Consider the following 26,064-nt stretch of genomic DNA (forward strand, 5'->3'; position numbering starts at 1 on the left):
ACCACGTCCAGCTTCCCATCGAATTTTAGGATAACAGTACACACCATTAAACCAAATGGATATTTTCATATAGCAAAATGTCACATATGGAATTGTAACAATGGGACAAAACTGTAATTATGAATTTTACATAGGAGTGAAATACGTGTTATTAGTTCATCACAGTCCAGGCATTCTGAATTCCACTAAGCAGAGGAGGTTTTCTCATTTGCAGTAGAATCCCAAAATCTTAGAAGAAATTACTGGAATGAAACTGCAGTCACTTATTCTGACAAATAAGGTCCACTCTTACCTAGATATTAATTCCCAGCACCCTGGGAAATTCCCTACCATTTGTTCTAATGAAATAAGGAAGTTTTTAATCCTTCCCAAGCGCTGCTTTCTGAGGAGTTGGGAAGCATCAGGCTTGTGGATTAACGAAGGGTGGGACGTCTCTGTTAATGACATCCATGGGGCTCCAGAGGAAAACAAGGAAGTCAACCAAATTTTAGGAGCTGTGGTCAGGCAACTCCGCCAGCCAAAAGGGAGAGAAAAACAAGGGAAAGCTTAACAATGGGAAGGGAGGGGAAAAAAGGGAAAAATCAATAGCAACTGCCTTCGGAGGAAGAAGGATGAAAACGGGCTGGAACAAAGCAGAGAAGGGAACAGTTGGAATTGTCCAACAGTCCTTTCTCCCAGGCTCCCGTTAACATTTCCATGTGTCCCACTGGCTGTCGCAGCCCACGGTGGCCTCTGTTCCCTGGGATGGCCGGAGCCGCAGCTCGCAGCCCATCCCAGGTGCTCGCCCGGAGACACCTGAGGCCGGGATGAACTGGCACCGGGCGCCGCTCCGGGATAGGTTTACCCCTTTCATCGGTGCCCGCCCTGCCCGGCGGAGCTCGGCCCGGCTGTGGGTGTGAGCTCCGCGGGTGCGGCGGCAGCGGGAGCGCAGCAGATGCTGGAGCAGGGCAGCGGGATGCGGATCAATAGCCCAGCGCTGACCCCGGCCCGCGCCCGCCGCGCTCCGGCCGGGAAGAAAGGAAAAGCCAACACATGTGCTGCTTCCAGTAGGAAATTAAACACCGCGGGGCCCCCCCATCCGCGGATTACAGCAACGCCGAGTTAACCCTTCGCTACATCCCCGAGGGAGGATCGGGGAGCATGCCTAGGATTATAGGCTCAGAGAGTTCTAGAATCACGGAATGGTTTGGGTCTGAAGGGATTTTAAGGATCATCCCATTCTGCCCCCTGCCATGGGCAGGGACACCTTCCATTAGCCCAGGTTGCTCCAGCCTGGCTTTGCACACTTCCAGAGATGGGGAATCCACAAGCTCTCTGAGCAACAGAATCTGTATCAAGAGAATTTTCATGTATCAACCTGGAACAGCAAAAGAAATCCTACAGGGAATCCACAAGCTCCATCTTGATCTGACCTTCATCCAGTATTTTCCCCCAGGAAAGCTCCCAGGACTGGGCTGGGAACCACGAGCTGAGCTCCTTCCTGCTGCTCCCCCCGTGCCTCCAGCCCCCAGGTGTCCAGGACATCACTCTCTGTTAACCTCACAAGAAATTCCAACCTGGACAGGGTGGGAAAGATCCACAGTGTTCCATTAGCAATCTGGAATGTGACGGTTTGATCCCCACAGCTGCAGCAGAGGATCTTCTGCCTCAAGAACACAACCCCCAAAATCTGCCATAACTCCAAGGAACTGAAAGCTAACCAACCAAACCCCTCAAATACAGCAAAACCCCGACCATCCCCCTGCAAACCTCCGGATGCGGGAAAAACCTGCTTAAATAGAGGGGGGGGAAACTCCTTAATACTTGCATCTTTCTTTTTTTAATTACTAGGGGAAGCCCCCAGTTAACGGGAATGGTTTCCCCCAGCTGAACTGGCAGGCAGAACTGCCGCTGGAATAACACCTGGATGAAGAGCCCTTTCATTTGGCCATGAAAATTTGGTATTTTCTCCCCGCGCGGCCTCTCCCTTTAATCACGGCAAGGGCTGACACACAGATCCATTTTCCTGACAGGACGCTTGATCACCCTATCACAGGGAGAAAATTAATAACCTCCAATAGGTCTGTGTGGAAAACAGAAGCTGCGGTGCCAGAAGGACAAAAACCAGTGGGATTTTAGTCGGAAAAAAACCCAGTTTCAGATTAAGACAAACCGATGGCACCCAAGACAAAACAATCCTAAATATCCCCAAACATCTCCATTTCTAAGCATGAAAGCCCCACGAGTGCTGGACGCAGGCCGGTGCAGGTTGGAAATGTGGGTGAAACGCTCCCAAATTTCCATGGTTTCAGAGGCTGCTGTGGGGTATCGATCGCTCTGCCGGGAGCGCGGCGCAGAGCGCGGCCACGGGGTCAGGCTGCATTTAACACTTTGGAGCACTCCGCTCCCCAACTCCCGAGCTGCCGTTAATTGGCTTTGCACACTTCTTGGGGAAAATTAATTTCAGCCGAGCTAACAATAAAAGGATTAAAGCCCGAGTAAGTTCTCCAGGTTTAACTGGCACAGGAATCAATGGGTTTGAGTTAAGGCGGTTTTAGGAGAGGTGCACTCTGCATTTGCCAGCAGGTGCAAGCTGGGGGTACTCCCCTGCTGCAGGAGCTGGGGACAGAGCCAAGAACCAAACCTAAAATCCATCCCACAGCTGTCCTGATCCACCAAATCCGTGTCCAGCCCTGCTGTGAACAGCCAGAGAGCCCTGGAGAATCCCCTGGGGCCACCCCACCCCAGCTCAGGGGTGCAGCTACGCAACACATCAGGCTCAGCACGGGGATTTACTCACGGCACTGCATAAAGTTAATACCTGGAAATACAGAGATACTGGAAATAGAGATTTCAGATGGATAAAATTATTTGCTCAACACACAGAGCACTCTTGAGGACTCTTTCCAAATAAATCAGAAGTGAAAATATTGTCAAGGAATCCCAGTGACAGGGAACACAAGGAAAACGCAGGAAAACAGGAAAACATTTTATAAAACCTGGGGTTACTCATCACCAACCTCCTGTTACTAAAAGTCTCTGGATAGCTTGGAAGTGGGGCCATTCCCACATCCACAGCTCCCTCAGCTGGCCCAGCAGAGAAGGGATCTTGGGAGCCTCGAAAGGGAGCTGGAATTCCTGCCTGGAAGGGCTCACGCCAAGCGGAATTTTGGGAATTCCTCTGTGGCAGCCCATCCTGGAGACACACGGAAATGTGGGAAGTTAAGGAGCCCTCCCCTGTACCTCCCACCAGCCGTGCCTGGGAATTCTGACACCCAGGAGTTCCCAGGGAGCTCAGACCAACCCGGAGGAAGCTCTGAGTGCCACATGCTCCCAGCCCAGAGATGTGTCACCAATAATTCCTAACAAAGCTCCACACCTGGACTTGGATATGTTTGTAGAGCCCCACGTGCCCCAGCGCTCCGGGGTCACGAAACCATGGAATGGGCTGGAAGGGAATTTTAATGACCCCAATTTAAATTGCTTTTACTCTTCAGTTCCTTGGAATAAAAACATCAGCATAATTCCAAATGGGAAATCCAGATTTGGACTGGTTTTACCAGAGTCTTCCCTTCATCTAGAAAGAGCTGGAATTTGGCAAAGAATTTCTTATTAATTAATTATTAATCCTTATTAACATCTTATTAAACCCTGTTAAAAATATTATGTTTGCCATAATAACTCAGTCCCAATTACTCATTTCTAATACAAATGGTGTCAATACGATCAGTGCTCTGGAATATCTGGAATTCTTAATTGGCAATAATTTAATGGCAGAGCTCTTTAAGTACTGGGAGTTGTCATGCATTAGAAATTACAACTTAATTTCTTTAATTGCAGGTAGAAAAACGTGCTTTTCCACACATAAAATGAGTATTCTTGCAGCCATTCCCATCTCTTGCAGTTCACTGGAGTTTTCTGCTCCCTTTTATGAGGGAATATTTCACTGTGCTGCAGCATGTGGGAACACAAAATGGGTGAGGATGCTGCAGCCTTTTCCAGGGAAATAGGCAGAGACAAAATGGATTCTGTGCTGCTCGGATGGGGAGTATCAGACACCTTTTATCCAGCTTTTAAAGCACTGGGTTCACCCATCAAAATTTCCCTCAGAGGGGACATTTAGGGGGTGATAATCTCCATTTTTTAAAGATCTGTTTATTGTGAACAGGATCTCAATATAGAGAGCGTTTAGATCAATGATCTTTAACATTTAAATAAACTGGGTTTAAACTTTAGTGACAACTTCCCAACAGGACCACTTGGCACAAACAGTGATGAGCTAGATTTAATTTGGAGTAGCTACAGCCCAACTCACAGCCAAAATGCCAAAAAAAAAAAAGCAATTTCCAGTACATTATGGCTTCGTTTTTTTTTTTTTAAACTTCCACCGGATTTTTCACGTGCAGGAAAGGGATTCTGGAGCTTCAGAGTCATTGGCATCAATTTGCCTACAAAAATTTACCCACAAAAAATGGACCCACAAATCAAGAAATACCATTTAAAAAGTGTTTTAACAGAACTAATTCATCAATTTCTCTTTTAGTTAAGAACCACGAGATGTTTTCAAACCTGCACAGTCCAATTAGGAGCTCTCCTTCCCTTCCCATCCCACTCCTGGAGCGGGCCAGCCTGAAGGAATCCACAGTGCCTGCTTTAGGGACCTGAAGGACAAGCCAGGAGCACACTCCTGCCACACACTTTAACATCACGACTCTGCTTCGAGATCCCAAAAGGAGAACGCAAGAAGCCTGGGAAGCTTTCAATGCCAACACTCTTGGAGTTCAGGAAAGCATCCTACCAGAACGTTCCCGCCGCACATCCCTGAGTCAGCAGAGTAAAATTACAGGAAAAATGGTTTCAAGACAAAGAAACACAACTTTTCCCAAGTAAATACGGATTTTTCGCAGTTCCACAGCCTTGCACGGGCAGGGAGCCTTCCCCTGGACCAGGCTGCTCCAGCCTGGAACACTCCCAGGGATGGGGCAGCTGCTGGGCTGAGCACGGAGCCCGGGCAGCCCACAGCTCCCAGCTCTGCTCCAACGCTTCTTCCTTAATTGGAAACCAGCCCCAAACTGGTTTTGTGGGGTTGGGAAGTTCCCTAACGAATATCCTGAGTGGCAGATGCTGATCCCGCAGATGTCCAGCCCCAAACCCCTCATGGAGCTCAATGGGGCTTGCTGGGAGACATCTGCTTCCCTGGCAGATGCCCACAGCTTCCCAACGCAGGCTGTGCTGGAAAACCCCCTTTTCCTGAGCCATATTCCTTACCTTAGGCTTTCCCACAAGCAGCTGCTTGCAAACAGCAGGAACCCAAATTCCCTGTTAATTTGGGTACAAGTACCTCACAGACACTCCCCCAAATGCAGAATTCCTGTTGGTACACCTAAAAGCTCCCTCAAAGCCCAGCTCTTCCATGCTAAATACCCGTGCCCCTGCACTCACATTCCATTTGCAATTGTAACAGGACCCAGCAGAGGGATGAGTTGCTCTGCATTTTCCCAATTAGCATCTGAAAGGGACCGAGTTTTGGATGACAAACCCTCACTTTTTTCAGGAATGTCACACAATAGTCCATGATATAGTGGATGGGTTCCAGTGAGTGGCTAAACACAAATTAAAAGCTTTTCCCCCTCTCCCGGGTGGGTTTGGGGGACACAAAACTGCCTGTGACAGGTTTTGGGAGGTGCTTGGCTCCAGTGAAACCTCCTTAAAGGAAACCCAGCAGGAATTTTGTGTGGAACGGGGGCCAGGGGCTTCTCCGCTGGGGCTGCCAGATGGTGCCATTTGTTGTGGAGCTCCAATCCAGCCCGAATTTTCCGGGGCTGGAAAACAGGAGGGACGCAATGGGAAACAGCACCTGCTGCTCCCCTTCCAATCCTTCCAGCAGCAAGGAAGAGAAACTTCCAAAGGAGCTGCAGAACTCAGTATTATTAAAAATTAATACTACTAAAGGTTAGCATGGGAAACTAAAATTAAAAAAGCCCTTGCCGTTTGTTGCAATGTTTTCTTCTGAAATATTTGACTTCTTTAACTAAAAGAATCGTAGTAACACATAGAACAAATAAGAAATCCCTTTGGAATTAATTTTAAATCACTTTAGTTAGGTGGAACCAAAACCAGAAAGTCTATAAACTACATAATAAAAAGCAATTCAAAATATACTCTGAATAAGCCAATTAACCAAATTCCCAAATTCTGACCACTGGAGCCAGGAGAATTTATGTCCAACTGGGAAAAAACACTGCTGTCCATGTGCAAATTATTCCAACAAAACATTTGCTCTATTTTTAGTTACCCAAAAAAGCCTTTCGGGCACTAAAAGGAGATCTGAGGTCAGACCAAATTTTCTAAGTAACTTCTGAAATGTTTAAAAGCCACTGGAGTGTATTAAGGATTTCCTGCAAGGAGTGTTTCAGCCAGCTCAGCTAAAATGTTTCCACCTCCCAAAGTTCTGAGGTGCATTTTAAGAAATGATCTGGATAATTGGAAGCTTTTGGGGAGTCCCAAGTTGGAAAAGATCCTGTTGAGCACCACACCCCAGCAATCCCATCAATAAATACTGGTCTTAATGGGACCCTCAGAGAAAGAAGCTGAGGGGAAATTGTCTCAAAATTCTTATTTTTCCCTCTATTCTCCCAATACAAACCTAACTGTATTCCACTGAAGCCAAAATTCAGGATGCAGCACCCTTAAATCAGATCTTCCACCAGAACAAACTATTTGAGGAACAATTCTAAAGAATTATAAAGAATCATAGAAAGTCTTTGTTTTTGAAGAACTAATGTTGGTTGTGGGCAGATTTAAGAGCTCCAAATGTATTAAAACAGAGACATTAATTATCTTGATAAAATGAACGATCTGAATGCTCACCTGCTGCGATGTCATCATCAACCAGGTCATGCTCCTCCTCCTGGACTTTGGCTTCTGTTCCTGAGGGATCCGGGGTGGCAGTCCCAGTCTGAAGGGCTTCTGTGGTCACTCCAGCTGGAGGGAACAACCCAACACCCCAAAATCAGGCATTTGGGGAAATAATTCCCTGTTTCCTGCAGCAGCTAAACTTCATTTCATTCCTTCAGGTCCTGCCTTGCTTTGGGCTCCTTCAACTCCAACCTCGCCAAAGATGCTCAACCTCATCTAGAAATAGCAAAATTTCGTATTTATTTGGCTTTCCAGGGCTAACATGGATTATTCCCCGTTCCTGGAAGCATCCCAGGCCAGTCTGGACGGGGCTTGGAACAACCCAGTCTGGTGCAAGGTGTCCCTGCCCATTCCAGCCCAGAGCATCCCGGATAACTGTTAAACACCTTCAATTTTGTGCTGCCACGTTGCGGATTTCCCCTTCAAAACAAACCATGATTCACCTGAATTAACAGAATTTTAGGAATAGAGGAAGCAGAAGTCCCCCCAGTTAATTTTTGGGCAGAAAGGAGCTTTGTGCAGAGGCTGTCCTGCCTGCCATCGACCGGCTCCCCACGACTCGATCGATGCCGGCCGCTCCCTGGCTGCCGCAGCCGCGCACACACAAAGGTCGCAGCCGGGTAACCTCTGGCTTCCCATTAAACAGGAGCCACGTTCCAGCTGCAGGAACAGCCTCTAATTCCGGAATATACCGGATATACCTGTCCCCACACCAAGGGTCGGGGCCCCCACAGCACGTTAAGGCAATATTTACACTAACGATGACAGATCTATAAACAAGCAAACTAAACCAGGTATTTGGTATTCAAAGGAATCCCTTCCAAAGGAGAACTGCATCTGCAGAATCTGACACCGATTTGAGTCTGCTGGACCCAAAAATTGGCTGGTTTTTGCCCCCTCTTTCAATATGTACCAATTTATTATTTGTAATTCATGCCCCAATATTCAGTGGCAAAACTGGGAGGAGTGGGGGATGTAGGAAAAAATGAGTATTTCTGTATCTTTCCTATTCTCCTCCCTCTCCTTCTAGCAGAAAATGAGACTTTCCACAAGTCTGTTATATCCCAAATAATTCTTATTCCTTTCAATTCCTCCAAAGCTGTAGCTTTGATTCCAAGCATTTCAACACTCACCATAAAAACTTAATCCCAATTTGCTAGTTTAGACCCACTGGAAAGGTTTCCAGTCTAACTGAGCTCAGAGAAATTCAAAACACGTCCTAACATCCACGGAATCCCTGCATCCCATTTAGATTCAATACCGTGATTAGACACCCTAAAATCAGTTGATGTTTAACAGAGATCTTTGAATAGAAACCACATTTTCAGGGGGAAAAAGCTCATTTCGAGGAAGATGAGAACGTTGGGATGTTCTCATCGAGGGGAATGAAATCTGTGAATTCCCTGGAGGCCTGGGACACCTTTGCAGGAGCCGTGGAGAGGTGAAGCAGCCAGGACTGGACGGATTACTCGGAATGTGGGGCTCCCAAGGCCCCTTCCCCGGTCTCCCCGGCGAGTGGGCTGTTCCCAGGGCGCTCCTTACGGGAGATGACGCTGTCCATGTACTGGGGCAGGTAGGGAGCCCAGGCGTCGATGGTCTCCTTGCGCCCCGCCTGCTCGATGCGGCGCAGCTCCGCCAGCAGCAGCGCCTGCGCCGCCTCCCGCACCTGCAGGGCAACACAGTTCAGGGCTGCATCAACCAGCCGGGCAGAAACACACCCCAGAGGGCCAAAACCCACAGAAATACAGATATTTAAATGTAATTCTTGACAGGGTTAAACTAGGGTTTAACTAGAAAATATTCCTGAATCGCGAATAAAGACTGTGGGACCTGTGCTGGAAAAGAATTGTGTGGGGTTTTTCATACGGAGGGAAAATTTAATCACCAAAAGACAACATCCATCCCAGAATGTCCGGGCTGAACTCACCTCCAGGCACCGATCCTGCCAGCGCCGTGCCAGCATCTCCAGGAGAGGAGGCCGGAACTTCTCCAGCCCCAGCAGGTCCGGGAGCATCACGCAGTGCATGGCAGCCAGCTGGCTCCAGCCTGGGGAAACACAGCAGGAGCACAAGGAATAAACACATCTCAAGTTCAGGTAAGTTTATTTACAGTGATACTTCACACATAAATCACAGAAACTCCCAGGTATTACCCCTTCAAGGATCACACGGGGTTTTCTGTCCTGATTTAAAGCTATGCAAATGTACCCAAGCACAGTTTGCCTGCTGTCCTTGTTTTTCCACCTGAGTCTTTAACACACTTAATCCAGGTGAATTCCTACTACAGGTCTGCAGTACTGTGCAGGTAAAACCAGGAGAGAAATACAGTCAAGTGACACAGTGTGTAAAAATGCTTGTGAAATACCCATATTGTATTTAATATATGTCCAACATTATATCCAATATTATATTCAAATCTTCATCAACACCAAAACTCAGATTTAAGTGGTGTGAAACTGCTTTTTTTTTTGGTTAAAAGCCAACAGGGAACCCAACCCCAGGTACCCAACTGGCAAAGAAGAATTCCTTTTAGAAATCAAATGAAAATAACAATGAGAAAGGATTTTAGCTGGAAGTAAAGGATAAGTAGAAAAGTGAGGAAGGAATACCTTCGTTGACTAAGAAACAGGAATGGAAAGCAGAAGTGTCAGAGTGCCCAGATTCCGTGCTGGAAGCAGCAGCAGGAGCAACTTGCAGAGGAAAGAAGAAGAAATAAAAGAGAGAAAAAAAAGAGGGAAGTGAGGAGAGCAGCAGTGGAAAAACGGATTAGTATCACTGGAGAATGGAAAACAAAGAGGTGACTGTGATGATCTTCAACTTAAATATTCAACTTAGGAAGAATACTCAGCTTCAAAATAATATTCAACTCAAAATAATATTCAGCTTCAAAATAATATTCAACGTAATGAGAATTCCAGGTTTTCCAAGAAGGAAGAGGCAGACATGCAGCTGCAGAGGAACATGGAGACAGTAAGAGAAACTGGGATGTTTTGAAAAGATCAAAGTACATCTAAATTGAGTGTTAAATATGTTTTTAGGCAGGTGGGTTTGGTCTGACTTCATGGTTGACTGTAAATTAGAAACCCAGGAATTCTGCTGTTTCTTCTCTTGCTTTTGCCATATTTCCATAGATTTGGAATTTGTACTATGCATTAAAAGCCAAAAAAATAACCCTTTATCAGTCTGAGCTGCCCCACCTGTCACTCCAAGATGTCCAGAATGAATTTCTGAGGGTTGGTTGGAATTTAAGTTCATTTTACATGGGCCTCTAGGCAAAAAAAATGTAACTTTTTACCACAGAAATGCCAAAAAGCCTAAAGGAGGACACAAACTCAGGCCTGGGACCCAAACAGTACCTGGGACATCTGTTTTGGAAACTCCCATGTCACCAAGTTGCTAAGGCTGGGAAAGACCTGGGAGATCATCAAATCCAACCAGGAACTGGCCCCACAGTGCCCACCACTCCCCATGCTCACAGGGGCCACGTCCAGCCCTGCAGAGCCCTTGAGGATCACCACTCCTTGAGGTAAGGGTGATCTCCAGGCGGTTCCAAGCATTACCCAGCCACGCACGCTCCATGACGGCGCTATTATCCCACGGAAAGCTCTGCAGACCTTCTGGCCTGCACATGCCGAGGTCGCCGTGGGATTGGGAGGTCCCTGGCTGCCACTCCTGCCCTCACCCTGTGCCCAGATGTCCTGCACAAGCATCCTCCAGTTAATCCCTCCCTGTTATTCTGCTGCAGAACAACAATGGGATGGAGCTCCCGAACGGATGGAGCATTGTCTTTGGAATGGTCTGTTTGCTTTGCAGGCATGGGACTGCTTTTGTCACCGGGGGACAGCTGCATCCAACCTCCTTTTCCAGGCCTTCCACGCCAACGGCGCGTGGGAGGCACAGGGTGGCTGCAGTAAATCCCTTCCCACCCCACTCGGAAAAGGAGCTGCTTAACTCAGGAAAAACATAAAATTATAGATGCACAAACCCACCCCAGACTGGAACTAAAGCTTCACTCCAGAGTTTTTGCCTGGTTTTGCTGGAGTTGCTCGTGCTCTTCCAACATAAGAGTAAGGAGTTCCAACCAGCCAAGGAGTGATCCTGGCACTGAGCTGGGATTGCTCCCACAGAAACACTCTGGGATGAGTCTGTAGAGCCTTTAGCTACAGGCTTTAAGCCTCCTCAACACCAGAATGTTTGGGAACACTTGAAACAGGCAAAAACTCCTTGTCAGAGAATGATGTCATGGCAGAATCAGCATCTTGTACTGATTCTTAAACAGGTCCTAATCCTCAACAATTTCATCTAGATTATCATTACAACACTGCACTGGTTTTTCCTCCCATGCAATAATTTTCTCTCTTGATAATAAGGCGTTAAATTCAGTGTAAAGAGCTGGAAGAACAGCCCCAAGGGCTGCAAAGAAAGTGGTTTGTACCTTGTTTGATTTGTCCTTGTGCTGCATGGCTGGACATCGGAGGGGGTGGCTTCACCTTGGCCATCTCGGGGGTGCCCGGCCTGGGCGGCCTAAACACAAAATATCCATGGAGAGACACATCAGCTGCAGCCCCAAAGGCTTTGGGAACCATTCAATCCATCACAAGGTAAAACCACACCAAATCCAAGGCTACATTCAGATGGAGACTGCCAAGTTACGGCAGTGTTTGTCGTACCTGGTGGGGCCCTTCTTCATGTGGTCCCCGATGAAGGTGGCGTTGGTCATGCTCATCAGCGTGTTGGCCAGGGAGATGACGGACAGCAGGTGCTGCGTGGTGACGGCCCGGGACACTCCGTACGTGCCCTTTCCCAAGCCTTCCGTCACGGACATTTTCCTGCCTAACTCCTCGAAGGCTGCCTTGCCCACGGGCTGGTTGTAGCCAGGGAGCATCAGAGACATGTGGCCACCTCGGGACAGGAGGCCGAAGGACACGGTGCAGTGCGGCTTCAGCATCCCGAGGCGATCCAGGCAGAGCTCGTCCAGCACAGAGTTCAGGCCCCAGGCGTGCAGGCAGGACATGAAGAGCTTGGCTGTATCCATGGTTAGATTATATTCCAACAAAGTCAGTGGTTTGGATTTGCTGGAGCGATATTCCGGGTCGCCATCTTCTCTCCTCTGCCTCATGGCCTCTTCATCCTCATCTTCATCATCGAGGAGGTGCTCCTTGATGTTCTCCTTGATGGTTTCCTTGACTTGCTGGAAGAGCACAGCCGCTCGTTTGCCAGTGAGGAAGGAGCCTCCCTTGTCGGAGCCACCGGAGGCTTTCTGTAAATTCTCTGGCGAGACGAGGGCGGTGTTGGGCCGGGAGGCCTCCTCCGTCAGCAGCTGGATAATCAGGGCCTCCACATCGAAGAACAGCACGTGGATGTCTGGGTCTGTTAGGTTGGTCTTGATGGCCTGAACCATCAGGGAGTTATGGGAGTATTTTGGTAAATTCCCCTGGAAAAACAAGAGAGCAAATTGAAATTTCCATTAGGGAAGCTGTGGGTGAGCCAAGTTTGAAACACAACCACAAACCACAGAACTTCAATTTACAGATCTCTGTAGGTAAACTGAGCTCTCCAGGTGAGACATGAGTTCACACTTCCTTCTCCTGAATCCTGTGAGATCACAGTTATATTCCAAGGAACAGCAAACTTCCAATCTTTTGTTATTAAGCTTAAAACACATTAAATACTTCATATTTGGTGGGTGAACTATGGAATCACTATATGCCATCGGCAAAGAAGCTGCTCAGATTCACCCAGACCTGCAATTACTGCACCACTTGGTCATTCCAATTAAGTCCATCTTCTTCCTCCTTCCCTCCCTCCCAAGGGGGAAAAGAGGGAGGAGGGAGAGTATTAAGGTGCTATGGGATAAAAGCTGAACAATGTCAGAAAGCAGACTGGAAACCAGAACACGAATCAAAGTTTTGAGGCATTATTCTCCCTAACACCTTCATTTCCAGCACTTTCACTGGATGAGGAGCCCACACGTAAACACTGCAGGTACAAATGCGGCATTCCCATCCCGCCTGGACGCAGCAGGAACAGCAGCACAAGTCCTGAGCACACGTTTTTTATGGAACCGTGCTGGTGGTGCTCTAAGGAATGTTCTCACCACGGGAGATTTCTCTCCCAACAGAAGGTGACAGCAGAAGGCGAGGGATAAATAGGAGAAGCTGGGAACGGAGCGCTGCTGCGCTCTGCTGGCCACAAGCTGTGCCGGGGAGGTTTAGGCTGGATATTGGGAACAATTCCTCATGGAAAGGGCTGTCCAAACCCAGGGCAGGGGTGGAGGGATTTCAAGCCACGTGGATGCAGCACTTGGGGACATGGGATAGTGGTGGCCTTGGCAGTGCCAGGGAACTCTTGGACTTGATCTTAGAGGGCTTTTCCAGAATAAACCATTCCATGATTCCAGATTCTGTAACTCAAACTGGAATAAAACCAAAGAGTAGGGTACACACTGAAGTGGGATCATGGACAGCAACATCAACTGGGGAACAACCACGTTTAGGTTTTGGAGAGCTCTGGCTGAGAACCTTCTGGTTACAATGATGGAACCTTCCCGTGCTTCATTCCTTTCTGGAAGCACAGGCTCCAGCCGGAGCACACCCACCTTATCCGAGGCCTCGGAGGCCAGCAGGTTGGTGGCCAGGGTCTGGAGCTTCTGGTGGGCCACATTCTTGAGGGCAGCCAGGCTGCGGCGGGTCATGGCCTGCTTCAGGTTCACGGCGGGGTGGCTCAGCGAGTCCACGGCCGCCGGGACGGCCTCGTCGCAGGCGTTCAGGATCTCCACCGCCGTGATCCCCATCACGCACCTGTCCAGCGCCCCTGGAGCGGCGGGAGGGATGGAGAAACAGCTCAGCACCCCAAGCAGCACAGGGAACAAAGGCCTGGACGTGCCGCATTACTTTCTGTGTTTTAACAGCTGGGCTCAGAAGTAACATTCCCAAAAGGATGGAATTTTCCCTAAATTTCCATGAGGTTCACAAACCCCCCAGTGTGATTCTGTACCGATCACTGCTTTGGGGAACACCTGGAGAGATAAGTTCCAAATATAGATGAGCAAAAGTGTTTTAGTTCTCCCCTCAGACACAGCCTCGACAGCACTAAAAGCAAATCTGTATTTATATGCATTAAAAATGGATTAATCAACATCTCTGAGCTCACCAGTGTCCATCTGCCAGACGTACACGGAGCCATCCGAGCATCCCACCACCAGGTAGTCATCGGACGGCCTCCACTTGATCACTTGGATTGGGAAGAGGTGGCGGGATGCCAGCATGATGCATTTCTTCTCCCTCAGGCTCAGCAGACCCACGGAGTGATCACTGGCAACGGAGCAAATACAGTGCTGGACTCTTGCCTGATAAAGGAAAAAAGGGAAAAAGCTTAATCATAATGCAGGGAGTTGGTATTAAAAACCTTTCCCCCACCGGGCAGAGCAGGGTGACCAAAAGCCTCTTCTATAAACAAAACTCAGGCACCTCCACCTATGTTCAAAATCACTGAGGTCACTGGGAACAGAACTCCCTGAGCAGAAATTCCCTTTAATCCATCCTTTGCACATCAAAAAGAGCAAATGGGTATTAAACCCCATTTTGTTAAGCAAACCCCAGCGTTTTCGCTCAGTGTCACTCCATTCATTAAATTCTATTTATTCAGCTAAGTTACAAGAGGCAAAATTGTCTCTAGACCCTATTTTTAACAGGCTTGATAAAGCCCCTACTTTCAATCCTTTATATAATTAAAACAAAACATAAATAACAGAATAATCGAGCTCTTTTTAGTGAAGCTCTTGCAAGAGTTGGGTTGGTGCTACATCTCCAGCATTCCACATTGCATTCCCATTCTCAAGGAGGACTGAGGTGCTGGAAGGGTTATCCTAGAGAACTTACACTGCAGTTTTCTGGTGGAACAAGCAGCTGGGTGATTTCTCCCCCGTGGACACAGAAGATATGTTTCATCTCTCCCGAGAAGATATCCCAGATGATGACAGAGAAATCCACCCCGCCTGAGATCAGGTACCTCTGGTCGTAGCGGGAGGAGACCTGGTGAGGGTACAGCAAACACGTGACCTTGTTCCGGTGGCCTCGGAGCGTCCGGTGAGGGGGCCAGCCTGCGAGGTGGGAGGACAGGGGCAAAAGCACAGAAAAAGAGAGGAGAAACAGAAATTCAACAGAACAATCAACTCCCAAGTGTTTGTTCTGCAACTCAGATCCCATAACTACGAAGATAATGTTATATGGAACCCACATATCCAACACCAGCCCAAGCATAACACGTGGATCCCACCAGGAATCCTGGTAGGTCCTTCCCATGGAGATTTCTACTGGCACATCAATACCCAGCCCTGCAGTGCAGGAACAATTCTGGAGAACGCAGGAGATGCTCCCCTGTCTTACCTTTGCTCCTGCATCTCAAAGGCCCCGGAGAAATACCCAAGCTGCTCTTGCGTGCGTCAGAGCTTAAGGGATTCCCAGCACAGAACGGAACAGCAGATCTACAGGATTTCTGCCTGCGGACGGCCTGTTGCTCCCCGCGCCCGTACCTCTGCGCAGCATGTGCTCTCCCTGCAGCAGCTGCACGATGGCAGTCTGCGTGGCCGGCACGATGACGATGCTGCCGTCCTCGCGGCCGCACACCAGCCGCCCGTGCGCCGGGATGTACACACTGGCCGTCACCCGCAGCGGCTCGCTCACGTTGGGAACGATGCTCAGCTGGTCGATGATCCCCGCGGGACGAGGGCTCAGCTGGTCAAAAGCTTCCTGGAGGGATATGGAGGTGGTTGTTTGCAGGCCTGGGAAAAGGAGGGAAAGTATCAGCAAGGGCTGAGGTGGGAGGAGCTGAGCAACTGCATCTAGTGGGAGGTGTTGGGAGTCGGAATTGGATGTTTCAGGTCTCTCCCAGCCACTCTGGGATTCTCTACTGGAAATGGACTCACTACAAGAATAAAGCTAATTAAGATTTTGAGCATATCTGAAAAAATGAAGTTACTACAGCTCCTATGATTAAACCCCAACTTCATGATCTGTGGGAGAACCAGCAGGGCTTTATTCAGCAAAAACACACAGAAACCACAAAGATCTGGCTATTAATTAGGTACCTTTTGCACCCTCCTGCTGGTCAAGGGTGTCAGGCACGCTCCAAATGCACAGTCTCCCTGAGGAGTCTCCTTGGATTAAGAGCCTGTAGGAAAACTCTCTCTGGCCACAGAAGAACCGAGTCACTGGAGGACATATTAGGAGCTGTTCAAAAAATAAGGAACAGCTTCAGACCACGCACCAATCACGTGCTCAGCTTCAAGCTTCCTCCCTTTTTAAAGCAGGACAAAACCTCACACAGCCCATTAAAAAGCTCCAAAGAACCAGATGTACCTGTTTATCTGCTCTGTCCAACACGCTGTACAATAAAGGTGGAATCAAGTTTTCCACTGCTTTCCCCACATCCCTGCGGAATGAATCACTGGCTGGCAGGCAGCTGGGTGTAAGAATGAAGAAAGGAGTAAAACTCCTTGCACTTAGAGAGTGATTTCTACAGTAGGACACGGATGTTGCTCCCACCCTCATGCTCTGATCACATGAGGGCGAGGAAGGAGTTCCCACATGATTGAGGCAGGAATATTCAAGATAAAACATCATCTCTACCCAGAACAAACACGTCTGCACATCACGAAGATGTCAGAAGAAAAGCCTTTGATTTTACTCTTGTAAGTTTTAGTTCCTTCAATGTCCAATTCTGAATTAATTTTATAGTTTTGTATTTACACGCCTTCCCTTACTGGACCAATATTTCAGTAGTTCTTCAATTAATTCCGTTCAATTCAAATTAACCCGAAATTAAACAAATGGGGTATTTCTTTGTTGAGTACCTGGCTGGTAATTTATAGATGAAACTTTGTCCATCCTCTGTCCATACAATCACTTTATCAGCTGCCACAAAGTCCCCACCAGTCCAGGTCTGCTCATTTTCACTGGGGACTGAACATAAGAGTGAATAATCTCCAGCATCAAAAACCTGAGAGGAAACAGCAAAGTCTGTTGTTATTATAAGCAATTAATTACACATTAAAATGGCCAGGCAGCAACTGATTTTGGGTTCATTATCACAGAATCATGGAATGGTTTGGGTTGGAAAAGACCTTAAGGATCATCTTGTTCCAAACCTGCACCACAGGCAGAGATTTGGATTAAATATCTAGAAATACACTGAATATATAATAGAGGTACATTAAAGAGACTTGGAGCATCTTCATCTAAATGTTTTCATGTAGTTTAATTGAGATTCCTGAGGGAGAAGATCTGGGGATTCTGCCTTACCCTCCAGTACTTGGAGCACACGACCAGGAGCGAGCGCTGGGTGAAGGCGCAGAAGGAAATGCTCTGGCAGTTCTCGCAGTAGATGGGCTTGGATTCCTCCTCAAACACTGGGGTGGTGTCCTAAACCAAAGAGAACCAACACTAAACCAACTCTTTCCTCCTCAAACGGAACTCAGGACCGTGCCAGAACCCACAGAAAAAGGACCGGGGCACTTCTCAAGGTGCCAGATGGCTGACTCCTACGGAAAACCCAAACACTCGGAGCAGTTTTTATTCCATTACTCCTACTAAGAAGATCTGCAGGAGCACGTGGTGTCCTCTTTGGGCACTTAAGTCTCCCAAATTCCCCAGCAGGACAGATTAGTGGTGCTGACCTTGCAGCCAGGTAGGAAGCTGGAAGGAAGCAGATTCCACTCCCACGTCATTCCTAACTAGAAGGTGATTTTTCCTTACAAGACGTTTCTGTGAAGAGTTGATTTACCAGAGGTTTGAGACCTGGGGCAAGTCTCCTTTAAGACTTTTATTCATTAGTATCCAGGAAATGCCAAATAACAGGGAGCTAGAGATAATCCTGAATAATGAATATTTCTAAAAATGGTATGGCCTGCTCAGCAAAATATTAACCCAAATCATTGCATGGTACAAATAAAAAACACATTTGGAAAAATTGGAGATAATCCTACACTTAATTTGGAAATCAGTTCTCTGAGCAGGATTAGGAATTCTGATGGCAACTTAAATCCTTACAGGAAAATTCAGGAAGTTGATTTTCAACTGGCAAAGAGGAAAAGGAATATCAGCAGCAGAGTATCAGGAACAGAACCCTCCATCCCACCAGGAAGTGCCACTAATCCAGCAGCCTTTGCCTACCTGCAGCCGACTGACCTCCGAGGTGATGATCCAGACTTTGAGGATGCCAGTCACAGACACAGCCACGACAGTGTCCTCTGGGAAATACAAAAATGAGGCTGAGGCACAAGGACTTCCTCACTTGTGCACATCTGAGCATGAATTAAAACCTGATCCAAGCATTCCTGGAGCGTTTGCTTCCGAACTGAATGTTTATTTGCGAAGGTGGGCACGGAATAAGGAATAAATGAAAGGCATTAGCAGGAAACGCTTCATACCAGAGCTCATTTCCAGTTGTTCCAGCCATTTATTTGTGGTGGGGACAACAGCTGAGCTTTCCCACGCCAGGATTTTGGGAATGCCCGGTTTACAACTGTTGCTGAGCCTTAACTCAAGAGAGAAGTCCTTCAGTCAGGATCTTCTCCTCAGTGTTCCCCAAACCTCTCAGGAATTCCAGTCTCCACAACAGGAACACCCGAACAAGACATTCATCTGCCAGAAATTAAAGCCCACCAAATGAACACCAATTAGCAGAACCAACCAGGTCTGAGCTCAGGTGACACTTCAGCCCGTGCCAGCTGATCCAGCTGGAGCAGGATTCCCAGGGAAGCTGTGGCTGCCCCATCCCTGGAAGTGTCCGAGGCTGGGCTAGACAGGGCTTGGAGCAACCTGGGCTAGTGGAAGGTGTCCCTGCCACAAGAAACAATCACCTTGTGTCCTGTTGGACCGGATGATGGTCATGGAGCTGATCCAGTCCGGAGAGATCTTGGATATCAAAGAATAAAGCACTTCAAGGCTGGTTGCATCCACGACCAGAATTTCAGGGTAATGTCCATGGCATAGGAGCCTCCCTTCCCGCTGCGTGCCGACTGTGAACTGATAGAACTACACAGATGGGAAGAAACACAAATTAGAATCCAGGTGGGACAGGGATTCCTTCGTTTTGCACCTGCAGTGTGTTTCCCAAATCCCAGGAGGGCACTTCCCGCTCTGCCATCCCTCCCAGGACTCACCTGGATGCCGGTGTGCGCACAGGCCAGCTTGGTGAACTCGATGCACCTGCCATCGTTCACATCCCACAGGCACATCTCCCTGAAACACAGGCAAACTACATGGAAAATAGGCCAGGCTTCCAAGCACTTACCAGCCCTCTACGTTGGGAGGAACTTCATCTGAACCATTTATTAGGGATTAGATCAATTCTATTTAGAGAAACTCAAAATCAACTGGACTTTCCAGCCCTCCTGAATCCACACAACCTGCTGCTCCCTCTGAGGATAAATTACAGAACCTGCAGGAGTTCAAATGAGCAGCTATTCCCCATACTTACAGTACTTTTTAATTTCAAACTTTATATACAAATTTAATCAGAACAGAATCTGTGAGGTACTTTCTCCTTTCCACCAGATAGATAAATTCCCAGTGAAAACACATTTTGGTTCCAAATCCAGTGGGAAGAGATTACTTAGCCCTGAAGTTGGTCCAAGGTGGAAATTCTAAATTCTCCCCTCAAATTCCTTGCTAAAAGATTATTCAGGAAAATCATTCCCTACCATACCTGGATAAAAAAATCTCTTATTGATTTGGATATCAATTGCACAAGAAATCCTTCCTGCTTCTCCCTCTAAACTACTGCTCTGATTAATAAATAAAACCAGTCAAAAATAAAATGTATTTGCTGAGGAATTTTTTCTTGAGGATAAAATTCATCACAGTGTTGAAATATGGACAAATTAGGGACAAATTCCCATTATTTCAGTTCTGCACATCAATAAACACTCAGAAACTCACCCACTCTCTGATGCACTCACTATATACTGCTTTTCACTGGAAGCTGAGGCCTTGGATAAACAAGTAACTGAGGCTGTATGACCAAAGAGCAGAGCTCTGGGATTGATCTGGGACCAGGGAAAGAAAACAGGAAGTCAAAATCACACAAATGACCAAAATATCCATATCCCAGCTTTCTACTTCATGTGTTACACATCTGTTAACACGTGTACACACATTTAATTAGCACAGCAGTGGATGGATCATCTTGGAAGACTTTCTACTTCAAACAGGAATGAGATTTGGGGGGAAAATGCATTTTGCAAACTCCTCTCAATATTTACAAATCAGGAGCTGAATGTGGCTCAATTCAATTTGAACTGAGTTTGGCTGAATGAAAAAAATTGTGTTGCACATTGTTTTTCCCAATTGAGTTCCTGTATATCCATAAGCAAGGGGAGACCTCAGAGCCCCTTCCAGTGCCAAAAGGGGCACCAAGAGAGCTGGAGAGGAACTTGGGACAGGGAATGGGATGCCAGGAAAAGGGGGAATGGCTTCCCACTGCCAGATGGGATACTGGGAAGGAATTCCTTTTTACAACATTGCTTTCTTTAAGCAGCTCAGCTAGAAAGCAACTAGTTTAGAGCAGCCCCAGGAAATTGGAATGAGTTAAGAAAACTTTCCTACAGGAGCAGCAACAAAGTCAGAGCCAGAACACCTCTTGGTAACCTGGAACAGCGCTGTGGGAAGGGCGGAGCAGCCACCCAAGCCTCAGGAGAGGGAGGACAGGCTGAGGGCATACTCCCCGCTAGTGGGAACGGGAATTCTGGATCCACTACCTGCAGGTCAGCACCCAGGTCCCAGAGGCAGATCTGCCCGTCGTGGCAGCCGGTGACGATGACAGAGTCATCCACGAGCAGCAGGGAGGACACACAATGGGTGGGGGCACGCCGGCCCCACAGCACGATGGGCAGCACCAGGCTGTTCCCGGCCATGGCCACGGAGCGCCTGCAATTCCAACAGAACGACATCATTAGCAACATCCTGGGCTGTTCCAGGCCATGGCCATGGAGTGCCTGCAATTCCAACACAACAACCAACAGCAGCAACATCCTGGGCTGCTCCCTTTGCTCATGTTTTTGCCATCTTTTCCCCTCATGTTTCTACCATCTTGTCCCCTCCCGTCTCCGCCATTTTGTCCCCTCATGTTTCCCGCCATTTTGTCCCCTCAGGTTTCCCGCCATTTTGTCCCCTCAGGTTTGTGTGTGTCCCTCTTCAGGGATCCCCTCATTTCTCCTCAGTGAATGCCCTCATCTCCCCACAGGAATTCAGTAACATTCCTCAACCAGTCCCTTAAAAACACACATCTTCACAAGTTTGATTTCTTACACATCTTGCAAAATTTTACAGACTTTTCCTTACCCATATAGGGACAAACAGCACACTCCTGGGCACACAGGGATTTTTGCCCAAATCCCTCTTTTAGAGTAATTTTGAAGTAAAAAATGTTTTAAGTCCCGAGGCTGAAGCCATTTTTATACCCCTGATGTTGTTATGTCCCTGCTACACAGATATTCACGTTGGAATATGGGATATCCTGCCTTAGGTGAAATCAGCCTTGTATAATCCACTGATAAACTGGATCCTGGCCACTCTCCAGCAGGAAATAGATCCAGCACTATCTTTACTGCAACATTTCAGATCTTCCGAATGTATTGACACAAAAAACACGGTGGAATTTCAATTGTCCCCAGGCCAAAACGGTCTCAGTGACTGGGAACAGAAACTCAAGTTGTGGCAATAAAACCCACTTGGATTTGCACAAGATTTAAACCCCACAACAACCCTCTGTTTGTGGTAGCAACACTCCCAGCTTGCTGAGCACTTCCATGTTTTTAGAACTGAGGTTTTCTTATCAGCGAAAAGGTCGTGTTAAATAAATAACCAAACACTCTTTATGGATTATCCTGTGGAGGTTTATGCTCTGGACTTACCCCAGCTCAAACCAGAGCCAGAGCTCTGATTTCAAGGAGCATGAACACATCAAAACAGGCAGGATTCATGGAAGAAATATTTTTAAATATGTGTGCTTTCCTTTTTTTTTTTTTTTTTTATAGCTACATACAGATTCTTCTAGTTTGAGGTACCCAGCAATGTCTGCATTTTTCACAGGTCTGTAAACCTGTTTCACAGCACTTCAGAGGGAACAAATCTGAATTATGACAGAAAAATAAAGGTCAGCCTGAATATGAGTGAGGTTCCCAACTCCACTTCCCATTGGGATAACTGCAGGTATCCCGGCGATGGTTACAAGGAACCAACAGGCAAACCAGCAGCGTCCTCCTGCCACGCAACGGGGAGGTCTTCCAGCCCCGTCCATCCCACTCCATCCTGGCAGTGTCCAAGGCGAGGCTGGACAGGGCTTGGAGCAACCTGGGATAGCAGAAGGTGCCCCAGGCCACTCCAACTTGGACACTTCCAGGGATGGGGCAACCACAGCTTCCCTGGACAACCTGTGCCAGGGCGTCGATGGATTCCAAGACATTCTTGTCACCCCTCATCCATGTAAAAACCACAGGAACCGTTATTCCATTTGATGGATGCTGCCAGAGACCTGGAACACGACTGTGTCCATGGAAAAAAGGGGGAAGGGAGGGAGCAAGGGCAGGCTAATGAATGGCTAAGGATTACACACGGCTCCCAGGAGGCTCCTGATGAGTCAGGGACCAGTTGTGGGTTTTCCACAAAATCCCCATCACAAAATCAGTAATATCACATCAAATTACCCTTCCCAGTAAAGCAGCTCATTTCTGGCAGCCCACTGGACCACCTTCATTAAAAGCTATTTAATTAAGAGCTCTAATTTAATGATCATGATCAATAGAGACCAAAAATCCAGTCTTTCTCCACACTGAAACCACACCTGGCCCTGCAGTGTTAATTGTTATGCAATGCTGGATCAATTGCTCTGTCTGGACCATCACAACACAGAAAAAGAAATTAATTCAGCATTTTAAACAACACGGTGACAAACAAAGAGCTACAATTAAACCAGGCTTGGTTTGCAGGGAAATCATCATAAAGATGGAATAAAAGCAGGAATAAAGCATCCAGATGCAACAGAACAAAATGCAAATATCAACAACAAGAACAAACACACCCACAGCAAACAGAAATACCCACCCTACTTTTGTGAGGAAACAAACCAAGAATGACTAAACCAGAGCTGAAAAATGCCAATAAGCAACACAAAAATCCCTTCCCACTCCTCTGCTGTCCTACTGCTCCCAGTTCAGGGACCAAGCCACAGTGATCCTGAGTCACCTGGCTGTCAAAAACAGCTGCATTTTTAGATAAATACGGAGACTCCCCTACCGGGGCACAGAATTACTGCTTGAGATCCTGCATTTAATGTTGCTGCATTTAAAGCTGCTTCTGAACACTTTCAAACCCACACCACTCTGAATAAAGGGAATTTTCAAAAGGAACATACAGGAGAACATTACAACATACAAGAGCATTAGCACATAACTACCCTAAGACATTCCAGATTTTCCATGCAGAAAACACATTATCAACCCCCTGACAGTCCCATTTTAAACCCAGTTCTCAGAATATTTCATAGCAAGGCTCTGAGAGAGAGAGGAAAAAGAAAAACTACCTCTTTCCTTCTAGTTTTTGACTATGGCAGCGCAAGGCCTTCATAAAAAACTTCCTTTTCAGGAAAAACCACATTTTAATTCCCCAGGAATTTGGATTCCAGAGCTCAGCCCCAGCAAACGCCAACTGCAGCCCCTGCTTGCACCAAAATCCCTTTTTGTCTGAAAACAATCAATAATTCCATTTTTTGACATCAGTGATGACAAACTACAGGAGCAAATCAACACTGTCCCAGTGCCAAACGAGCTCAAAAGCAGGCTGGGAATCATTCCACACCAATTCACACATTCCAGTGCTTTAGAACTCCCCAAAACCCACTATTTCCTGTGGAAAAAGGAACTTGGAAGTGGAAAATGGAGATGCCACGGGTAAAGTTCTTCCTGCTAATACTTCTCAGTCTCCATGGGGTAAATCTGTCTCTATCGCTTCCACAAGTGCCAAAATCCTGGTTTTCTTCCCAAAACACAATAAATTCCATGTACATAGGGATATACACATCTATCTATCTAACCGTCCTTGTATTCATTTTGCTCCACTTTAAATTCGCTCTACGACATAAAGCATTGTAAATAATGATAATAAAAAATAATATATAAATAATTCTAATCTTATAAATACAACAAATGCAGGGATGTGGGAATACATGTGACAGTATTGTACAATAAATACAACAAATGCAGGGATGTGGAAAAACACCTTCCTGAAAACAGGATTGAAAAAAATTTTAAACAGAAAGCAATTATTTAAATGAGGAAATGAACCCAAAAAATGTTAAATAATGTGTTAATCTGACAGAGTAATCCACTGACTCTTTGAACTGCTCTGCTTAAAGGTGGGATTTAGGCACATTTAATAATCCCGGATCAATTCTTATTTGAGTAAAGCCAGTAAACTGATTTTTCAAGTACAAGGTATTAAATACTGAATCCAAGACTCAACTAAACACCTTTTCAAGTTGTTTACCCAGAAATCCACAATATGGATTTTTACAGCCACAAAAGCCCTCAAATGCAACAAATCCACGGGAGGAAGAGGTAAAACAAAAGTCAACCCACCTTTGTTACACCAGAGCATGGCAAAAGCCAGGAGCTGCTCTTCCCAAACACTCCTATTTTCATTAAGTAAGGAATTAATCTCAGGATATGTGGGGACACTCCAATAATCTGCCCCCAAAATACTATTAAATAGCACAAAATAGTATAAAATAGCTATGAATGGGCTGTTTATGCATTTGAGAAAAATCTAATTATTTTTAATTTAATTACAGATTATACTTTCTATTCATTATTTAGGGATGGAGAAAATGGACAACTGAGGGAGAGAGAAGACAACGAAAACACCTTCCCTGGATACTCAGGAGGTTCCAAATCAAGACAGAGGAGGAAATACTAATTTGGGACACGAGAGTTAATTGACACCTCTGGAAGCCACTTGCAGGTTTTCCTGGTGCTTAATTTGATGACACACTAAACCCATAGTAATTCCTCCTGTTTCAAACTGTCACAAAGGACAGTTATCCAAAGCAGCTGGAGAACACCAAATCCCATCCCTGGGTGCCAAGAGCACCGCGTCTGGCACAGGAAAGGGAAATAAAACTGGGGAAGGCTGCGAGGTAGCAAAAAAGTGGCATTAAAAGGCATTTAAGCCCCCCAAGAGGATCAATTCCGCATGAGGAGCCTCTCCTCAGGTAAGGCTCCGTCGGCACAGATGGAAACCTCCATCCATTAATAACCTGGTGCACGTTCTGAAAAGGTGACACTTGAAATTCCAACCCCAATCCTGCCCCGTTAACAGTGCGGGGCCGGTCCCGGTGTCCCGGGGTACCTGGGCTCCTGGGTGCTACAGCAGCCGAATCCTTGGGCTCCTGGCCACGCGAGTCTCTGGATGCCCCTGAATGCCCGTGTCCCTGCACCTCCCGCTGCCGCAGCCCCCTCAGCACTCCCGCTGCGGATGCTGCGGGGGCCTGCGGAGGGCCGGGGGCTCCCCCCGCCCTCCCGCTGTGAGCGAGCCGTTCTCCCGCCCCCGTCCCGGGCCGCACCTGTTCGGTCCCGCTCCCGGCCCGCTGCCGGTGCCTCTCCCGGCCCTCACGCGTCCCGGGCGCCGCGGCCCCGCCGCGCTCGGTGCGGCTGCGGCCGGATGACACCTCCTCCCGCGACACTGGCGTAAAGCCCCGGCCGGCGCACTTGACGGCAGGCGCCGCCGCCACGGAAACTGCCGGGTTCCGCTCAGGTCGCGCAGGGAGCTGGTGACTACTTGCTTAATTAATTAATTAGCGATTACTGTAAGGCTTTAACATTACAACAGGCGGGAGCAGAATGTTGGGGATATTCCTGGTTTTGAGCAGGAAAAGAGCAAATATGAGACATCTCGAAGTGACATGTATTATGTTGTGTTATAGAGTACCTTGGGACGTTGTCAGGAATGACGCTGCAAATGGGGTCAGAGAAAACCCTGGGTTTAATTTCGGTTTTATTTTGTGGTTAATACAACCGTTTATTCGACTCTTATTTCCCCCCTTTTTGCTTCAGCGTTTATTTCAGAATTCTTTTCAGTATCGCGACACATTGGCTTTACTAAAAACCATAATT

General features: G+C 47.2%; 1 protein-coding gene across 3 annotated transcripts in view; it reads right to left on the reverse strand.

Annotated features, from left to right (window-relative positions):
- WDR7 (WD repeat domain 7) overlaps positions 1-25,618 on the reverse strand; it is a 43,733-nt gene extending 18,115 nt beyond the window's left edge. Inside the window, exons 1-20 of one of the 3 annotated variants that reach the window (XM_039567217.1) lie at positions 25,515-25,618; positions 20,656-20,824; positions 19,838-19,944; positions 19,060-19,138; positions 18,757-18,931; positions 18,068-18,144; positions 17,198-17,317; positions 16,750-16,895; positions 16,256-16,358; positions 15,985-16,126; positions 15,430-15,678; positions 14,777-14,997; positions 14,049-14,244; positions 13,495-13,709; positions 11,567-12,330; positions 11,332-11,420; positions 9,506-9,586; positions 8,825-8,943; positions 8,440-8,563; positions 6,850-6,963 (exon numbers count right to left, since the gene is read on the reverse strand). In XM_039567217.1, coding sequence (XP_039423151.1) covers positions 6,850-6,963; positions 8,440-8,563; positions 8,825-8,943; positions 9,506-9,586; positions 11,332-11,420; positions 11,567-12,330; positions 13,495-13,709; positions 14,049-14,244; positions 14,777-14,997; positions 15,430-15,678; positions 15,985-16,126; positions 16,256-16,358; positions 16,750-16,895; positions 17,198-17,317; positions 18,068-18,144; positions 18,757-18,931; positions 19,060-19,138; positions 19,838-19,944; positions 20,656-20,811 — 3,277 coding nt within the window. In that variant the 5' untranslated portion in view covers positions 20,812-20,824; positions 25,515-25,618. Of the gene's footprint in view, positions 1-6,849; positions 6,964-8,439; positions 8,564-8,824; positions 8,944-9,505; positions 9,587-11,331; positions 11,421-11,566; positions 12,331-13,494; positions 13,710-14,048; positions 14,245-14,776; positions 14,998-15,429; positions 15,679-15,984; positions 16,127-16,255; positions 16,359-16,749; positions 16,896-17,197; positions 17,318-18,067; positions 18,145-18,756; positions 18,932-19,059; positions 19,155-19,837; positions 19,945-20,655; positions 20,825-25,514 lie in introns of those variants that run through there. The other 2 variants (XM_039567218.1, XM_039567219.1) reach the window with 2 other exon arrangements.
- Between the last annotated feature and the right edge of the window lie 446 nt (positions 25,619-26,064).

The sequence above is a fragment of the Corvus cornix genome, chromosome Z (genome assembly GCF_000738735.6).
Source record: "Corvus cornix cornix isolate S_Up_H32 chromosome Z, ASM73873v5, whole genome shotgun sequence".
In the NCBI taxonomy this organism is placed as follows: Eukaryota; Metazoa; Chordata; class Aves; order Passeriformes; family Corvidae; genus Corvus; species Corvus cornix.